This window comes from Giraffa tippelskirchi, chromosome 7 (genome assembly GCF_054371585.1).
Source record: "Giraffa tippelskirchi isolate mGirTip1 chromosome 7, T2T-mGirTip1v1.2.pri, whole genome shotgun sequence".
NCBI classification, from domain to species: Eukaryota; Metazoa; Chordata; class Mammalia; order Artiodactyla; family Giraffidae; genus Giraffa; species Giraffa tippelskirchi.
In genome coordinates this window covers 15,901,588-15,921,619 of record NC_137281.1, presented here as the reverse complement: position 1 = coordinate 15,921,619, position 20,032 = coordinate 15,901,588, and the positions used below count along the sequence as shown (strand labels likewise).

The following is a 20,032-nucleotide window of genomic DNA, read 5'->3' as shown; positions in this document are numbered from 1 at the left end:
ACCACTAGACTGCCATGGAAGTTCCTATACATTTGATGGTTATGCTTTCCCCACGCCTGGGAGCTGCCACCTACATGCTGAGCCTTTGCCCTCAGATGCTACACAGAGGCCTCCCTTCCTTTCAATTGTGGGTCACCTGCTCTGGGGGGAGACAGTCCATGCTTGTTACAATACACATCTTTGGCATCATCATCACTGCTGTCAAACATGAGTTCAGCTTTGTTCAGGTAAGAATCACACTGTATGGAATACTGGGGAACTCCATCCTTCTCCACTCCCCATTTTTGTCATCTCTAAAATGGAGGCAATTAGACAGGTCCACAGTCCCTTATCTAAAATGATTAGGGGGACTTCCCTGGTGGTCCAGGGGTTAAGATCTCGCTTTCCAATGCAGGTGGTGCAGCTTCAATCCTTGGTTGGGGAGCTAAGATCTCACATGCCTATTGACCAAAAAAACCATAAAAGATGGAAGCACTTTCATGACAAATTCAATAAAGACTTGAAAAATGATCAACATCAAAAAAAACCTTTAAAAAAAGTAACATTTTAAAGAATATGTTTTTATTTATTTGGCTGTCGGATCTCAGTTGAGGCATGCAAGATCTTCATTGCATCACGTGGAATCTTGTGTAGGGGCACAGACTTTAGTTATGGCACACAGCTCTGCAATATGTGGGACCATAGTTCCCTGACCAGGGATCAAACCCACATCACCTGCCTTGCAAGGCAGATTCTAAACCACTGGACCACCAGGAAAGTACCAAGAGTAACAATTTTTTTAAAATAAATAAATAAATAATAGGGCTTCCCTGGTAGCTCAATGTAAAGAATCCATCTGTCAAGGCAGGAGAGTTGGGTTCAATCCCTGATCTGGGAAGACCCCATGTACCACGGAGCAGCTAAGCCTGTGGACCCCAACTACTAAAGCCCGTGTGCCCTAGAGCCTATGCTCCACAACCGTTGAGGCCACTGAAATGAGAAGCCCGCATACAACTAGAGAAAAGCCTGCACAGCAATGAAGACCCAGCACAGACAAAAATAAATAAATTAAATAAATAATTTTTTAAAATAATAAATAAGTAAATAAAATGACTATGGTCTAGTGCATTTCAGATTTTAGAATTTCAAAGGGTCATCCCATGCAAATGTCACATATCATATAATATTCCTAGTGGGTGTTACAAAACCACAAATATGAATGTTTCTGCAGTGACATGTCTGAATATGCATACCAATTGGGATAAATTACAACTGTAAGCAGCCACACGTGAGTTCAGGTCAGCTTTTGCTGCTGATTTAGTTTTAACATCAAATACACAACACATCTTTCAGTCTTCAGACCACATTTGCATCAGGGAATTGTAGATAAGGGACTGTGGACCTCTAGCAGCTACTTCATCAGCCTCTTGTGAAGTGAGAACAAGTTAACGTAGGGAAAGCACTTGGAACTAAGTCCAGCTCATGCTAAGTGTCATTGAGGAATGTTTCAGCTATTTTTATTTTCCTCTAACACTGGCATCTGGAACCTCCAAATTCTCTGAACTTCGGACATATCCCAGGGCCACATGCAGCCACTGGCATGTCCCAAATTTTTCCTCAGGGAAGGTTTCCAGACATTTCTATGGTTGGAAAGTTGTGGGGGCTAGACTATATATTTAATCAGGGGCAAACTGATGGATGTTGTGGATGTACAAAGCTACCTTTCAGCACTATAGAGAGACAATGGACTCTGGAGCCAGACGGTCTGGATGCAAATCCCAACTTGACCACTTGTTATTTATATGACCTTGGGCAAATTATTTAACCTCTCTGGGTCTCTGCTTCTTCTTCTGTGAAATTGGGATGATATAAAGATCAAACCAGTCAATCCTAAAGGAAATCAACCCTGAATATTCATTGGAAGGACTGATGCAGAAGCTCCAATGCTTTGGTCACCTGATGCGAAGAGGCAACTCATTGGAAAAGACCCTGATGCTGGGAAAGATTGAGGGCACACAGGAGGAGAAGGAGGTGACAGAGGATGAGATGGTTGGATGGCATCATCGACTCAATGGACATGAGTCTGAGCAAACTGCAGGCGATAGTGAGGGACAGGGAAGCCTGGTGTGCTGCAGTCCATGGGGTCACAAAGAGTCAGACACAACTTAACAACAGCAAGTGAACAACAACAACAGCCCACAGGGCTGTAGTGAGGATTAAATGAGATAATATAAGGAAAGCTCAGAAAGTGTATGATGCTAAGACCTGATATGTGAACCCATGATGGTCCATACTCCCCTCCACACCCCTTGAGAGCTCACCCTGCCCCCCAGGAGTCAGGAGTTCCCCTAGTACCCTCATGGCTCCCCAGCATCCAGCAGTCTCCATTCCAGGTATCCAGAACCCTCAAATTCTCAGAGATCCAGAGGTTTACTCTCACCACTTGAGCCCTCATCTCCCAGGGACCTGACTCCTGAGTTCCTTCTTTGATTAAGGAATGTTTTATTATTAGGTACAAGACCTTGTTCAAGAAACGGAGGACATATCAGCAACCAAGAGAGAAAAAACCCTTATTCTTGGGACTTCCCTGGTGGTCCAGTGTCTAAGACTCTGTGCTCCCAATGCAGGGAGCCTGGGTTTGATCCCTGGTCAGTGAACTAGAACCCGCATACCACAATGAAGAGTTTGCATGCTGCAATGAAGATCAAAGATAACACACACCACAACTAAGACCCAGCACAGCCAAATAAATAATTAAAAAAAACACAACCTTGTTCTCATGGTGCTTATATTCTACTGGAGAGATATAAACAATAACTGTTTAGTTAATAATAGAGTATGTTAGAAGACGTGTGTGTGTGCGTGTGCAGTGTGTGTGCATGTGCAGTGTGTGTGCATGTGCAGTGTGTGTGCTCAGTCGTGTCTGACTCTTTGCGGCCCCATGGACTGTAGTCTGCCAGGCTCCTCTGTCCACAGAATTTTCCAGGCAAGAATACTGGAGTGGGTTGCCGTTCCCTTCTCCAGGGGATCTTCCTGACCCAGGGATCAAACCTTTGTCTCCTGCATCTCCTGCATTGGCAGGCAGATTCTTTACCACTGAGCCACCTGGGAAGCCCATGTTAGGAGATGATACATGTTAAAGAGAAAAAATAGAGCAACGAAAGTGTGATCAGGATTTCTGAGAGTACAGTTTTAAATAGGAGGGATGTAACTTAAGCCAAGTCTCAAAGGAAGTGAGGGAGAGAGCCATGTGGATATCTGAGAAAAGAGCATTCCAAGCAGAGGGAACAGCAAGTGCCTAAAGTGAAAATCTGCCACCCATGTGAGAGGAACAGCAAGAAGTCCAGGCTGAAGTAGAGGGATCATGGTATCCAGTAAAGGAGGAGATTATGGGAGTTGGATTGTGGACGGCCACGTGGGCTCTTGCAGTAACTTTGGCTTTTATACTGTGTAAGGTCAGGGTCAAGGACAGATTTTGTGCAGAGGAGGGTTGAGACATCCCTTGCATGGTAAATAAGATCCTTGTGGCACCATGTAAGGAACAGACTATGGGGCTGATGGAGGACTTGCTGGGAGAGCAGTGAGGAGGTTGTTCCAGTTGTCAGGTAAGAGATGATGAGGGCTGGACCAGAAAGGAGGCAGTGAAGGAGAGTACAAGGTGAGCTGGGAACCTTCTGGGGGATGAGGTGGGGGACAAAAAAAAAAGAGGGAAATCACAGATTGGAAGGGAGACATTTTGATCTGGAAGGTCTTGGTGGAGGCTCTTGGTAATTGGAGGAAAGACATTTGGGTCCTGGCTGAAGGCTCTCCTATTGACTGGAGAAGGTGGGTACTCCTAGCTCCTTAGTGAAACAACTTACCTGGTTTCCTCAGAGGAGGGCTTCTGAGTTTTGCATGAGGATGGAACTGGGTATTGGAAATAAGACTCCTGGTTAGTGGATGAGGGTGAGACCTCCCAAAGCCCCAGTACCCCAACATTCAACCCCTCCACCCTTCCTCAGATGCTTGGGAATGCAGCCGTTCTGGTGACCCTACGCTTGGGTCACCTTGCAAGTGGACCAGCAGCAGCTGTGATTGCCTTGACCCTCAGTATCAGGAAGCTTGATTGTATTCCCGCAGCTCCTGACTAGGGGCAGAGGCAGGTCTGGAGCAGGAGCTGCCTGCACTGCGCCTCCTCGTGCAATTGGGCCCTGCAGCCATCTGATGCCCTGCGCCAAGGCTGTTGCCCTGAGCCAGGCCTGGGTCCCTACTGGAGCCCCCGGAACCCTGTCCTGCCCAGGGGGCTCAAAACGGGCCCTCTACCCACTGCCACGACCTGATGCTGCCTCAACACTTTGAGACCAGTGGCAGTGCTTGGAACTGTCTCTTCTCCAATTACCCATTTGCGCCTTGCATGGCCCTCCTTGTCTGTGGGCCAGCCGGTCAGTGCCTGGGTGTCAGTGTCAACCTGTCAAGATTTCAGGTTGGCTGCAGTGAGAGAACCTTAGGAAGGAAAGGGTTCTGGAATTTAAAGGCAACACTCCTTGATACTGGGGGCTTTCCTGGTGGCTTAGATGGTAAAGAATCTGCCTGCAATGCACGAGATCCAGATTCAATCCTTGGGTCAGGAAGATCCCCTGGAGAATGGAATGGCTACCCACTTCAGATTTCTTGCCTGGAGAATTTCACGGACAGACGAGCCTGGTGGACTACAGTCCATGGGGTCGCAAAGGCTCGGACATGACTGAATGACTAACCTTCTCCTTGATACTGGAGTCAGTTGCTGGGGCAAGACTCCAGGGTTCCAGGGGTGGGACAGCCTCTGGGTCCTAGGGGTGGGACTGCTGAGGCTCTGGAGGCTGAGATCCTTGGATCTGAGATGGAGACTCCTCCACACTAGGGGCACTGGACTTCTGGGTTCTGAGGGCTGAAACACTAGGTCTTTGGGTTGGCGTCTGTGGGTCCTGAGGGTGAAGACTTCTGGTTCCTGGGGTCCAGAACTATTCAGTTCTAAAAGGCAAGACTCCTGGATTTGGTGAATGGAAAGGTCCTCTAGGCAGCTGAAGTGAGAGTTCTGTATCCCATGGCCTGAATTTTACGTTCTGACCCTCTGGTTTCTAAAGATCGAAACTTGACCTGGTGGGGTGATTACCAGAGTTGGGGGCTGGAAAGCCTCCATTCTAGGGGGCATCAAGCTGCCTGAGGATGCACTGGCCTGGGCCTTCAGCCATAGCTTCTGGGTGGGTTCCCTGGCTGGGTGCCTGGATGCTGCTAGCAAGATGCTGCCGCCATCCTGTGTCACCCTGCCAACCGCCAGCACCCCAGCCCACTTTGTGCACACATGTGAAATCCTCTTGGCCCCTCTGGGGCCCTTCCATCCAGGCCATGAGCTTCCTACACCAAACCCAAGATTGTACCTTGGATGTATGCCTGGGCACTGGACCCTGCCCAGTGCTAAGTGTCTACTGTGAAACTGGCCCCTTGCTGGGTGGCCAAGACTTCCCCTGGCAGGAACTGGGTCTATGCAATGAGGGTCCAAAGGCCTCAGCCCAGCCACTTCATCTTTCCTCATCGGCAGGGCTTGGCCCCACTCCTGACCCTTGCAGGGCAACTTCAGCTCCTTGTTGCCCATCTCAGGATGCCAGCCCCTCCCTGAACAATGTAGTCCCGGAGACCTTGCACTTCCCACTGCCAGCTTCCAACCACCCCTCCTCTCCATCATGATCCAGACCCGCAACCTTGCCCATCCTAAAGTGTCAGCCCTCAGCTCTCATCCTTCTCACTTCTCAGCCCTGATCATGGTCCAGTTACTCAACTCTTACCTCTTCAGGAACTCGGACCTGGTCATAGTCCAGCCCCAAGGCATATCCCATCCTAAGCTCTTACTGACCAGCTATGCCTCTGATCCATGGATGGTCCATGGATGGTTCCCTTCAGCTCTGCCCAAGTCACATTTTCCAGCCCTTACCTCCGCAGGGCCCCAGATGCCCTATTCCAGCCCCAGAAGTTGGGAGTGAGACTCCAGCAGCCACTTGCCACCAAGTAACCCTCCATTGCTACTCTTTCCCCAGACTCGCTGTACCTGCACACTCACACTATTCCTGTGCACTCAGGACACTTGCGCAGGGCTGGAGCTGCAGCTGCATGGCAGGCCTGTGTCCCTGCCCAGACTCCAGCAGCCACCGAGGACAGGGGCGCAGACATAGCACCTGCAGCCTCCTGTATGATCCCAGAGGTCTGCTGGCACCCTGCCACCCATACTTGCCACCAGAGTTCTTCCTGGCCTCTGTGGCTGACAAGGGTTGTGGCTGACAAGGGTTGTGGCTGACAAGGGTCATGCCCATGGGAACCACCACGTGCTCCGTGCCTGCCCACAAGCCTCCATGGCCACTTGCCAAATGATTGGTGTCTGTGTGTGGCCCTGAAAGACATTTGGCCTTTGCTGTGAGCCATCACCAGGGGGGTTGGCGGTGCAAGACCAGGTCTGGTCTTCCATCATCCTGCAGGTGGTAGTGAGAGCCACCATGTGCCAGGCCCACGAATGAGATACAGTGCCAAACAGGACAGAATTCTGCCCACACTCTCCTTGGGAAAACGGGTCTGATTTTCTCTCATGGCTGCATTTACAAAGCACCCGTTCTGGTTCTCAAATTATTGTCCCTAGACCAGCAGCAGCAGCAACACAGGGCTTGTCTACAATGCAGACTGCTCCAGACTTACTGACTCAGAAATGCTAGGATGGGACCCAGCATCCTTTTGTAACAAGCCCTTCAGGAGATCAGAACTTCTGTTTAACCTGTTCCAAATCAGCTCACTGCACCTTTGAACTGCACTAGGAGATAAGGTCAATCATCATCTCCTTTCTCTGGTGAGGAAACTGAGGCACAGAGAAGCTAAGTGCTTCCCCAGATCTCAGCTGTAAGCAGCAGAACTGGCCTTTCAGCCTGACTCCAGAAACCTCCTGAACCCTCTATGCTTTAGTATCTTTCTAACAATAATGTAAAAATAGTTCCAGTAGTAACATGAAAAGGGGACTGAATTTATAGAGTGCTTGCTCAGCGCTAAGCCTTCAATTGGGCTTCCATGGTGGTTCAGATAGTAAAGAATCCACCTGCCAGTGCAGGAGATGAAGGTTCCAGCACTGAGTCAGGAAGACCCCCTGGATAAGAGAATGACAACCCACTCCAGTATTACTGTTTGGAGAATCCCATGGACAGAGGAGCTTCGAGGGCTAAGGTTCACGGGGTCACAAAGAGTCAGATACGACTAAGCCACTAAAACACACACACACAAGCCTTCTGTTACCTTAATTAATTCTCCCAACAGTCCCATCAGGCAGGTTCATGTTATGGATGAGGGAAACCAAGGCATTGATGGTTAAGGAATTTGCCCAGTGTCCTACACCTAGAAAATGACTTAGCTGGGCTTCCCTGGTGGTTCAGTGGTAAAGAATCTGCCTGCCAATGCAGAAGACATGGGTTCGATCCCTGGTCAGGGAAGGTCCCACGTGCCACAGAGCAAATAAGCCCGTGCACCACAATTATTGAGACTGTGCTCTGCAGCCCGGGAGCTGCAACTACTGAAACCCTCATGCTCTAGAGCCAGTGCTCCACAAAAAGAGAAACCTGAGCACTGCAACCGGAGAATAGAATAGCCACTACTCACCACAACTAGAGAAAAGCCCAGAAGCAACAGAGGCCCAGGGTGGCCAAAAATACATAAATAAATCTTTTTTTTTTTTTTGAGAAAATGAGTTAGCTGGCATCTGAACATTTGTTCACTTATTGAACAGACTTTCATCAACTTTGAGTCTTTATGTCCACGTTTCTTCTCCACGTTCCTCATGGTCTCTTGGCTCCATCCTGACTTTCTGTGTCAGAGTCCATCCCTGTCTGACCCCTTCCTGCCTCTAGTTCAAATGCACCCCAGGGGAAACTTGTTTGGCTTGCTTTGTAGTTATAGACTGATGACCATCCCTACCTCTGTCGGCCATGGTCATTTGTCCAGCCTTGGCCCAACCAGCTGTGGCAGAGGTGGAGTCACAGGGACACGGTGTGGCCAATATGTCAGGCAGACCTCTTACTGGCAGTGTCAGAGTCCTAAATTGGGGAAATTTAAATTGAAAAAAAAAAGGATTTGAAGCACATATAGCTGCAAAGACAGAAGGTATTTCTATCTTCAGGCTTAGCTAGATTAAGAATTTTCGATTGCAGTTAGAAGAAATCTGTTTCTCTCTTTCTCTCTCTCCTTTGTCCTGGTTTTCCCTTCCTTCCTCTCTCTGTGTTAGTCACTCAGTTGTGTCCGACTCTTTGCGACCCCATGGACTATAGCCCGCCAGGCTCCTTTGTCCATGGAATTTTCCAGGCAAGGATACTGGAGTGGGTTACCATTTCCTTCTCCAGGGGATCTTCCCAACCCAGGGATCGAACCTGGGTCTCCTGCATTGCAGGCGGATTCTTTACTGTCTGAGCTACTAGGGGAGCCCTCCTCTCTCTGTGTTAGCTTTATTCTCAAGCAGATTCTTCCCCTGTGGTAGCAGCAAGGCTTCTGCAACAACAGGAGGACAATTCTAACAGCTTTATAGCCCTCTCCCAAAGTGTAACACCTTTTTCCCACTAGTTGCCAAAGTCCTTGAGTCCCCACCCATAGATTTTGCTTGACCAACTATTGGGGCCCAGAGGAGGGAGGAATAGTCTGATTAGCCAGCCCTGATTCCAGTACCCATCTGTGGAGCCTGGATGTGGAGTCATCTCAATCTGCATGTTGGAAATAAGGATGGGTGACTGTCAAAAAGGAGGTAGAGATAACATTGTCAGAAGGGTGAGAGGGGACTTCCCTGGTGGTCCAGTAGCTAACAATCTGCACTCCCAATGCAGGAGGCCCAGGTTCGATGTCTGGCCAGGGGACTAAATACCACGTGCTGCAACTAAGACTTCACATGCTCAAACTAAAGATCCTGCATGCAACAATGGAGATCAAAGATCCTGAGTGCTGCAACTAAGACCCGCTGCAGCCAAATAAATAGATGCTTTCATTTGGGGTTTTTTTTTTGTATTTTTTTTTTAAGGGTGGGAGGACAGAAAAGACAGCCACCACTAAGGTCTACTGCCAGGTTCCCCACAGGCCCAAACAGGCAGATAAGAGGTAGAATCATTTGATGATTCAAGGGATGGTCACCTCTTTCAGTAGGGACTGGGGATGAGTGGTGGGCCAAAAATCCCCAAAGACAAAGAATAGAGAAGCCATGTCAGTCATATCTAGGACCCATTAAAGTAGCTAGCACAGGGCAGGGTATGTAGACACTGCTTAGTCATTGATGGTTATTTTTGCTGTTATGATGAATCCAAGGGGAGTTCCCAACAGAATAATGCAGCCTTGGGGTGCTGGTTGGATGGAGGGTAGGCCTCTGGCTTGTCTAAGCCTGACAAGCATGTCTCCCTAGCCATGCAGCCTCCCCCACCCCCGCCCCACCCTCAAAGAGCCTCTACATCTTGTATGGAACCCCTGCCCTGTGGCCTGGCCGAGTGTTCAGGAGGCAGTGCAGCTTCCCACTCCCTGGGATGAGGGCTCTGAGTGTGAGGATGGATTCTTCCAGGTAGGGGGTGACTGCATCCCTGTGGACCACTGTTCTTGCCTCCACAATGGCCAGAACTTCCCTGTGAGCATCCTTTTGGGTCCTTGTGAGAGTTTCGCTTGGAGCCTTCCACTGTGCCTCTAATCTCCATGCATTTTCTTGAATGGGTCTCATGTCAGAAACTCTAGGCATACCCTCCCTTTAGTACCACCTCCCCTTTCACTCTCCTCCCTTCCTCCACAGCCTGGCCAGACTGTGCTGTTAAAGAATTGCTCTTCTTAGAGGAATTCCTTGGAGGTCTAGTGGTTAGGACTCCACACGCCTACTGCAGGGGGCATGGGTTCGATCCCTGGTTGGAGAACTGGGATCCTGCAAGCTGCATGTGTTGCCAAAAAACAACAACAATAAAACTATGTTGGAACTGAATTTGGGGACTTCCCTGATGGTCCAGTGGTTAAGACTTCACCTTCCAATGCAGTGGGTAAGGGTTGGATCCCTGGTCAGGGAGCTGAAATCCCACTTGCCTCCTGGCCAAAAAAACAAAACATCAAACAGAAGCAATATTGTAACAAGTTCAATGAAGACTTTAAAAATGGTCCACATCAAAAAAAAAAAAAGGATCTTTAGGACTTCCCTGGTGGTACAGTGGTTAAGAATCTGCCTGCCAACACAGAGGACACAGGTTCGATCCCTGGTTGGGGAAGATTTCACATGCCTTGGTGAGCTAAGCCTATGTACCACAAGTACAACTACTGAGGCCGTGCTCTACAGCCTGTGCTCTGCAACAAGAGAAACAACTGCAACAAGAAGCCTGTGCACCACGACTACTGAGTGGTCTCCACTCTCTGTAACTAGCGAAAGCCTGTGCACAGCAATGAAGACCCAGCGCAGCCAAACATAAATAAATTTAAATAATTTTTTTAAATTAAAAAAAAAAAGGAAGAGTTGCTCCTCCTATACCTGACAACTAGGAGAAGGTGTGACCTGGGACCCCTGCAGCTGCCCTACGAAGGAGGTCGGTGGCATCACAGATGGACTCTTAGGCTGTCAATTGCAAGGTGACCAGGGCTGTGGCCTGAGGGGTCAGAGATTAGCGTATGACTTCCGGGTGTTGGGAAGGAGTGGACTGTGACTCAGACTCCTGGGACTCATGGGTCCCTAACCTCCACATCCACTTGGCTCTTGCTCTGAGCCCCATGGCCTCACTGCTTATTTCCCCACCATTGCTCCCCAGCCCACCTAACACCAGATTTGTGCCATGTGGCACTGTCTAACCAACCATATGCACCAGCCCCTCAGCCGCAGAGCACTGGAGCTGCCCCCATGCTCCTATCTGCCAGTGCCCATTTGGTCATCTTCTGCTGGAGGGCTGACGCATGCCCCGTGCCCACTGCTCCTGCTTCCTCTGCCAAGGTTGCGCTTTCTGGACAGATAACTATATTCAGCGTGGTTACCACCTGGCCACTGGTGCCCTGTGAGCAGCATGCCCCAGTGCTGGCCTGAGAAGTGCTGTGATCACTGCAAGGCTGCCACAGGTGGCTGGCACCACTGCCTGTTAGCCTAGTCCCCACCCGGCCCCACTGTCCTGGAGGAGCCACTGGTCTGCCCTGCCATGGGAGACTTCCACTTCCACACATTCGAAGGAGCCCACTGTGAATTCCCTGGCTCCTCTGTCTACTGCCTGGTGTGTCTCTGTGGCACAGCCCATGACAACTTCAGTCTGGGTTTGATGCCACTTCTGCAGCCACGTGGCTGCACCAAGGGCCTGACCCTCTTAGCCTGTGTTCTGACACCAGACATGAGTCTGAAAGATCTCAACCACAGCGGGGTGAGGTTCCAAAGGTCCACAGTGACCCCCATCTCCTACTGTCCCCACTACCCCAAAATCCATAGTGACCCCTGTTTTCCTGCTGTTGTCCCTTTATTGACTCTCCTCCTAGTCTTCAAAGATGTCCACTCTGATTCCCCAGGGGCCCCATTCACTGCCCCCACACCAATGGCTACTGACCCCGCTCCTCACTGACTTGCGTGTGGACTCCTTCCCACTGACTCTCACTTGTCTTTATTTACTACCCTTGAGACTATCACTCTCTAATTAACTCTCTTTTGAGTCTTTAACTGATCATTTACACCCCTGTGGATCTTCCCATTGATCTTCCTACTGATATTGACTCTTGCATTGAATTCTCACGCCTTTCTGGTATCCTAATTGAGCCTCTTTGATGCAGTATCTTATTCACTGAAGGCTTGCCTGTGGTGCTAGTGGTAAAGAACATAGCTGTCAATGCAAGAGACATAAGAGATGGGGGTTGGATCCCTGGGTTGGGAAGATCCCCTGGAGAAAAGCCTGGCAGCCCGCTCCAGTATTCTTGCTTGGAGAATCCCCACGGAAGAAGAGCCTTTCATAGTGTCACATTAATTCATCGGTTTACTTTCTGAATCTACCCCAATGTACCCACGAGCTAAGTCCTCCCATTGCCACCCAAAGCCACCTAAGTCTTCTCCTGATCCTCAGTGATGCATGGCTCTGTCCTTCCACTGCCTCTATTTGTCCTCTCTGTGATCCTCTCCTTGCTCCCTCACTGACCCCTCCCCACCAACTCCTTAATTATTCTTTTTCCCCCTCATTGGTCTTCCATTGATCCCTCATTAATTCTGACCACTCTACCATTCATCTCCTATTGGATCCTTTATTGACTCTCCATTTCACCTCCAACTGACCTCCCATTGAATTCTCCTTTGATTCCTAATGACTAAATGCCCCTTAACGAGCCACCAATGTTCTCCTTGATCCCTCTCTGATCCTTCAGTGACATTTCCAGGAGAGTCTGCTGACCGCCACTACCCCCTTCCATGGCTGCTCTCCCCTCCCGCGTTCCCTCCCTGTAGGTGAAGGGAATTCTGGAATCACCGCCCTTCATTCAGGACTGCAGCCTCCTCACCTACTGCCAGGCTGCCTGCTCTGCATGGACACCCACTTCAGCTTCTCTCTGACCTAAGATTGGGACACCCTGGTGCACGGGACACTGCTGAGGCCCTACAGGATCCTACCTATGCTGACCTCATGACCCAGGCAGCCCAAGCGGCCCCTCAGTGCCCTTGCTCAACACCTGGAAGTTGGCAGAGATGCCAGGCTGTGGCCTGGTCTGCAGGCTCCTCTGCCCCAGCCTGTGTGGCCACGCGCATGCAATGAAGTTTAGGCTTTGGTGGGCGGGGCCAGGTGAAGAAGGGTGGGACTTGGAAAAGAGCAATGACTAGATTTGGAGAAGTGGCCAGACCTGGAGGGACAGCAGTTTGACAAGGTCTTTATGGGTGTTTCTGTTACTGTTTTGTTTTTAGTATTTATTTGGCTGTGCCAGGTCTTAGTTGAGGCAACAAAGTTCCATCTTTGTTGCTGCATGCAAAATCTTTAGTTGGGGCATAGGGGCTCTTAGTTGTGCCATGTGGAATCTAGTTCCCTGACCAAGGATGGAACCTGGGCCCCCTGTATTGGGAGCACAGTCTTAGCCACTGGACCGCCAACAAAGCCCCAAGGTCTTTCTTTGTTTTGTGCCTGTCTCTTTTCTTCACCATCTGTCTGCTCTTTACATCACAGCCTACACTGAAGGGTCACCAGGAGGCTGGGATTTCCATGATGTCCTGAAGGCACCCCCAACTTTGCTGTGAGTGCTCTGGCTGGGCCTGGGATGCATGCTAGGTAAGTTGTGGGCCAGCAGGAAGAGTCTCCTCTCCTGATGGGGATCAGAGATGACCTGATATAGATGGAACTGGCTGAGGAGAGTGTGTAGGAGGGACATGCAAGGGAAAGGGAATCATAATTGCTAAGTTGTGGAGGTTGGAAAACATCACTAGGAAGCTAGCCTGACTCGGGGTAGGAGGCAATAGGATTGGAAAAGGAAACTTGAGAGTCCAAGCACTCACTTTTGCTATCCGCCTGCAGTCCTCACTTGTCCACATGAAGCCACTGTGCATGGACCTGTCATGGGGTCCATGTCCTGCCTCTCAGCCTGTTACCAAGCCCAAGCTCACTCTGCTTGCTGCACAACAGGCCAATGAATCCGAGAGATGAGGTGTTGAGACAAGGAATGTGACTTTATTCGGAAAGCCAGCTGACCAAAAAGATGGCAGACTAGTGTCTCAGAGTAACCATCTTGTTGGGATCAGGATGCCAGGTTCTTTTACAGAGCCAGAAAGAGGGGCGATGAGGAATGAAAGTCAAAAGGCAGAATAGAGAGGGAGAGGCAGTGGGGAAGTAAAGTGAAACATTCTTTAGTCTTGCAAAACATCTCCAGGAATGGCCAGCCTTTGGAAAGGGTGTGTTCTCTTCTTTTTATAGTAGCTATTCACAGGTGGGTAAGGGCAGATTATCTCTCTATAAGCTGAACAAAAGCACTTTAGTTTACAGTCAGGGAGAGGGGCAGGGTCTTCTGAGGTAGGCTTGTTGTTGTTGCTCAGTCATGTGGCTCAGTCGTGTCTAACTCTTTGCCACTCCACGGACTGTAGCATGCCAGGCTTCCCTGTCCTTCACTATCTCCTCCCAGAGTTGGCAAAATAACAAAAGCAACAAAAAGCAGGTCAAAGAAACAGTTTCCAATATGGAGTCAAAATTGGCTTCTTCTCGGCAACAAGCCCTGCTCACTGTTCTGATGCCATGAGGGCTGTGAGTGTGACCCTGGTATCATCTTTGATGGCACAGATTGTGTGTCCCAAGACCACTGGGGCTGCTTCCACAATGGATGTGACATCCCTATAAGAGAGGTCCCCAGGCCTGGGTGGGTGGGCACAGAGTCTCCCATATCTTATCAAAATATTCCCTTCAGGACACCTTATCAATTAGACTTTCAGTTGTAACTGACAGAAAATGATGCCAACTATCTTAAATACAACAGAAAATATATCTACTTTTCTTTGGATAAAGTTGAGGCTTTCAGATAGGGCTGGATTTGGGGATCAAATGATGCCACTAGGACTCAAGTTTCCATCTTTCATCCCTGCCTTTTCCTTTTTCTGTGTTAGCATAACAGGAGGGAAAGGCGCAGGACACAACTTTTGAAAGAAAGACATAGCCCAAGGACACAACACAAACTGATTAGAATCAAATGGGACCAAGGTGGCAGATAAGACTAGACCACATCCTCAATCAGCATGTGAAATGACACACCCAGAGGCACCATGACAGTTCCAAGCCACTGTCCAAAGACCAAGAAATTGGGCCACTGCAGGGAACTGGGCATTAGAATAGTAAGCAGTGGAAATCTCCACCCCTTCTCCAAAATAGATGGAATAATCCTCCCACTCATTAGCATATGAAATCACCCAACCTATAAAAACGAATCATGCCACATTTCACAGGCGCACTCACTGGCCCTCTACCATGTCCCGTACTCTGTGGAGGGTGCTTCTCCCTGAATCTGAATAAATCCACTTCTTACCTATCACTTTGTTTCTCACTGAATTCTTTCCGTGATGAGGCATCAAGAACCTGAGCTTCATTAGGTCCTGGAACTGGGTACCATGGGTTTTGGCTGGGTTCAAGTCCCAGCACAGGGGTTCAAGTGCCAATCTGAGGTAAACGGTTTCATTAGCATCTATATTAATTAGACTTTTGGGGCCAAGAGCTGTAACAGAGGTTCAACATTACAGTGACCTAAACTTGATAAAAGTTTATTGCTCTCTCATGAACAGCCCAAGTAAAACCAGCTCATTTCCTCCAAGTCAGAAACACAGGCTCCTTCTATCACACAACACAGCAGGAGGCAGCTCTTGGACTGCAGGGTTGAGGGATGAGACAGCTGGAGATAGCAAGCATAGACACCTCTCTTGACAAGGTATCCATGCAGAACGGGGAGAATAAAGATCAGCTAGGGGACTTCCCTTGAGCTCCAGTGGGTTAAGATTCCACACTCCCAATGCAGGAGGCACAGATGTGATCCTTGTTTGGGCAACTAAGATCCTGCATGCCCCACGGCATGGACCAAATAATAATAATAATAATATCAGCTAGGAAGAGCCAGAGGGCAAGGATATCTTAGAACTAATTTTTATAAGTATTATTCTGAGATGGGAGAAACTCAGGGATGTTTCAGTGCTGATGGGTAGAAGCCAGACAAGGAGAGGTTGGAAATCCAGCAGGAAGAGACGCCAGGGTAGAGGATGCGTGGCTCCCTTGAAAGCAGGAGAGCTGGAATCTGGGAAGGCAAAATGGATAGTTTTGGGAGTTCTTTTGTTTGTTGTTTTTATTTATTTTTTTGGCCACACCTCTCAGCATATGGGATCTTAGGTCCCCGACCAGGGATCAAACCCAAGTCCCCCTGCATTGGAAGGTGATTCCTAACCACTGGACCGCCAGTGAAGTCCCCAGAATGCTATTTATTAGTAATGGGGAAACAAACCTGAAATCTCATGATGAGAAATAGAATCACCTGTGAGTTCAGGGTTACCTGTAGGGGTGGGAGGATGGGAGAGAACAGCTTGGACATCTACAGCAACTGGCAGGTAAGCTAAGCCAGACAGGTAAGCCTGACCCTTTGGTTCAAGGGTCAAGAGACTCCTGCCTGCGTCTCCTAAACTTCTAGTGTAGCTTTGGGTAAGTGACTCAGCCTCTCTCTATGCTTGTTTGCTCATCCACAAAAAGTAGTAAGAACAGTACCCACCATACATGGTAGCTGTGAAGATATATATAAAGCGCTTGGCATAAGTGCTCAATAAGTAGGAGCTGTGATTGCTCTTGTAACCATTTTTATATTATCTTTGGAGAGGCAGTCTGTATATGCATGCTAAGTTGCTTCAGTTGTGTCTGACTCTTTGCAACCCTCTGGACCATAGCCCGCCAAGCTCTTCTGTCCATGGGATTCTCCAGACAAGAATACTGGAGTGGGCTGCCATTCCCTCCTCCATGGGATCCTCCTGACCGAGGAACTGAACTCACGTCTCCTGTGTCTCTTGCACTGGCAGATGGATTCCTTCCCTCTGGCACCAGCTGGGAAGGCTTCAGTGTGTATAGCAGAGTTGTTAAAACCAGAGGTCATGAAATCTGATCCCTGGGATTCAAAACCTGACTCTGCCACTTATGTGAAGCTGGGTAGGCTATGTTACTTCTCTGGCCCCAGTTTCACAAGAGTCATATGGTGCTGCAGGTCTGTCTCATCAGAGTGTTGATGAGTATTTAATATCACTTAAAACATTAAATGTTTAATAAACTGTTTTAAATATTCACTATTTTCAAATAAGTGGATCACATAAAATAATATAAATTAGGTGACAATATATTAAAATACCAATTGCATCATATTATATTACACACTTTATTAACCTACTCTGTTATACATTATCTTATAAGTAAAATATTAAAGTACTTGAAAGAGTGCCTGGCACAAAGTATGTGCTCGGTAAACAGTTACTAGATTATGAAGACACAGATGAGAGATGTGACAGGTTCCAGAGGCTTTTTTTTTCTCTCTAAAGTTCCCTTCTGAGAGTGTTTATTATGGAAAATTTCAAGAATCACAAAAGAATAGTGTTATGAAACCCCATTACAGTTACAAATATTTTGCCATGCTTGCTTTCATCTTTTCCTCCCACTCTTTCTGTTTTGTTTGTGCTGTAGGATTTTAAAGCAAATCCCAGACCTTATTCCTCTAGCAAAGACCTGGTATGTGTTTATGACAGAGACATCAGCAGGAATCATGGTTTCAGATCTCCCTATCGACTCCCAGGGCTTGCCTTATGGCTCAGCTGGTAAAGAATCTGCCCGCAATGCGGGAGACCTGGGTTTGATCTCCAGGTTAGGAAGATCCCCTGGAGAAGGGAATGGCAATCCATTCCAGTATTCTGCCCTGGAGAATTCCATGGACTTGGCTCCAAAATCACTGCAGATGGTGACTGCAGCCATGAAATTAAAAGACGCTTGCTCCTTGGAAGAACAGCTATGACCAATCTAGACAGCATAGTAAGCAGAGGCATTACTTTGCTGACAAAGGTCCACCTAACCAAAGCTATGCTTTTTCCAGTAGTCATGTATGGATGTGAGAGTTGCATTATAAAGAAAGCTGAGCGCCAAAGAATTGATGCTTTTGAACTGTGGTGTTGGAGAAGACTCTTGAGAGTCCCTTGGACTGCAAGGAGATCCAACCAGTCCATCCTAAAGGAAATCAGTCCTGAATAGTCATTGGAAGGATTGATGCTGAAGTTGAAACTCCAATACTTTGGCCACCTGATGTGAAGAACTGACTCCTTAGAAAAGACCCTGATGCTGGGAAAGATTGAAGGCAGGAGGAGACAGGGAGGACAGAGGATGAGATGGTTGGATGGCATCACCTACTTGATGGACATGAGTTTGAGCAAGCTCCGGGAGCTGGTGATGGACAGGGAAGCCTGGTGTGCCGCAGTCCATGGGTGGCCAAGAGTCAGACACTACTGAGTGACTGAACCGAACTGAACTGATTGACTCCCAGACCCAGGCCCTCTCCCCAGCCCCTGACCCTCCTAGCCTCTTGCGGAAGAACGCAAGTCCAGCGCAATTCGCGGCCCAGATGTGCGGCGGCGTGGTCGCACGCTGGGCGGAGGGATCCCAGGTTATCGTCTGCCGGTCCCCCACGCTCCGGATGCTGGTAGGTGCTGGTAGGTGCTGGTAGGGTGCTGAGGGGGTCGTGGCCTTGCGGGCCTCCCAGCGCCACGAGGACGCCTCCGAATAGCCTGAGGGAACTATACCGGAATTGCGGCTGACTACCTGATACTTCCTTGGAGGACTGCGGGGTGCCAGCATAGTCGAAGAGTTCGTGTGGGCTGGAATCGGCTTCAGCAGCTAGGGAGGCCCCTCCCTCTCCTACCCTCAGATCCGACTCACATCGGCAGAGGGCGCTACCGGCCCAAACTGGCTGCGTTTGGGGGCTTACAGCCCACGGCATCTTCTCAGCACCGAGAGGCTTGTTCTGCCGGCTGTGACCCAACACTTTACCGCGTAATCCTGTCCTGCTCTGGGAGTAGGGCCGCACGGAGCTTCCCATGGTTGCTTTAATAAATGAGGATAAACCTACGTGTGTGCCCGTCTTCTCTCTGCCAGTGCCCCCAGCGCTCTGAGGAATACAAGGACCCTAACATCTAGCTCTCTCCACTCGCCGGACCCAAGAGTCAGGTCAGGATCCCTTGGTCCCTTCCGACCCCAAACCTAAGAGTCTCAGAGTCTAGCACCCTCCTCCTCCAGGCCCTGAGGAGTACCGTCCTCTCAAGGACATTGATGTCCAGTGGGGCGGGCCAGTGAACCATTAGCTCCGCCCCTTACGCACAACATTGTGACGTAGCAGCAGCGAGAACCTTTGAGGCGCGACGGCGCCGCAAAGCTGGGAGCAGGAGGCGGAAGTGCCTGTGCCGCTTCTCCCGACTGTGTTCGCGCGCCGCTCAGTGCCCCGCGGCCCAGCTGCTACCATGAGCCGGCACAGCCGGTTGCAGAGGCAAGTTCTGAGCCTGTACCGCGAGCTGTTGCGCGCCGGGCGCGGGAAGCCGGGCGCCGAGTCACGGGTGCGGACCGAGTTCCGGCAGCACGCCTGCCTGCCACGCTCCGACGTACTGCGCATCGAGTACCTGTACCGCCGCGGTCGGCGCCAGCTCCAGATGCTACGCTCGGGCCACGCCACGGCCATGGGTGCCTTCGTGCGTACGCGGGGCCCGACCGAGGAGTCCAGCGGCGCTGGGGCCCCAGGGTCCCCGTCTGATGAAGGTGACGACCCAAGGAGACCGCTAGACAGCATGAGGACACCGAAGACCCCGCTGGATGGACGGTGACCGACTGAAGGGCTCGGCCGATGGCTCGGCGACTGGAGGCCCGCCTGATTGCGTGGGGGGACCGGGGAGCCCCCCAGTGGAAAGTGAGTGGTCTTGAGAAACTAGATCGGACAGATTGAGGGAGTTGAAGAGCCGTCCTGGGACGTGAGGTGCGATGGCGAAAAGAGCCCGGCTTTACTTGCTGTGTGGTACCGGGTCAAACTTAACCAATGAGGCTTGGGGCGGACTGTCAAACTGAGAGCTACTTACCCTAAGGCCTGGGGAGCCAAGACGCCCCGCTGTTGGACAGAAAGAGACTGACATGCCCTTGTCTAGAACCCTGAGAAGTACCACTGCTGGGTCCTCAAAGAGACTCCCCTCTCCTGTATTTAACTCTGAGAAGAGCAGACTTTTTCGTTGAGGAGTTTGGGAAGATGCCCTGATGGACGATGAGAAGCCTGGAAACCCCCTCAGAAAAATCTTTCCTCCATTGAGACCAACTGGGATTGGTGAGGAAGGGGGTAAGGGGTCTCTCACCCCCGCTAATCAGTTAAAGACTTCCTCAAGACCTCTGCATGATGGTTCTGAGAGGGAAATCTACCCACCCCCCACCGCAATTCCTGCCCCTTCCCCTGCTCAGGATTGTTGGACAAAAAGGCAATAAAATGGGGGTGTGCTTACTTCCCTGTTGGTGGTGGTAAGGATTTAATGTGTTTGAGGATTTTGAGGGTTATCAAGAAA

At 49.8% G+C, this 20,032-nt stretch overlaps 1 protein-coding gene across 1 annotated transcript; it reads left to right on the top strand.

Moving 5' to 3' along the window:
* The first annotated feature begins 13,609 nt into the window (after positions 1 to 13,609).
* On the top strand, positions 13,610 to 19,969 carry SDHAF1 (succinate dehydrogenase complex assembly factor 1). Its single transcript, XM_081517127.1, has one exon. The coding sequence runs from the start codon at positions 18,956 to 18,958 to the stop codon at positions 19,310 to 19,312; it is 357 nt and encodes a 118-aa protein (XP_081373253.1). The 5' UTR covers positions 13,610 to 18,955; the 3' UTR covers positions 19,313 to 19,969.
* Positions 19,970 to 20,032: the final 63 nt, after the last annotated feature.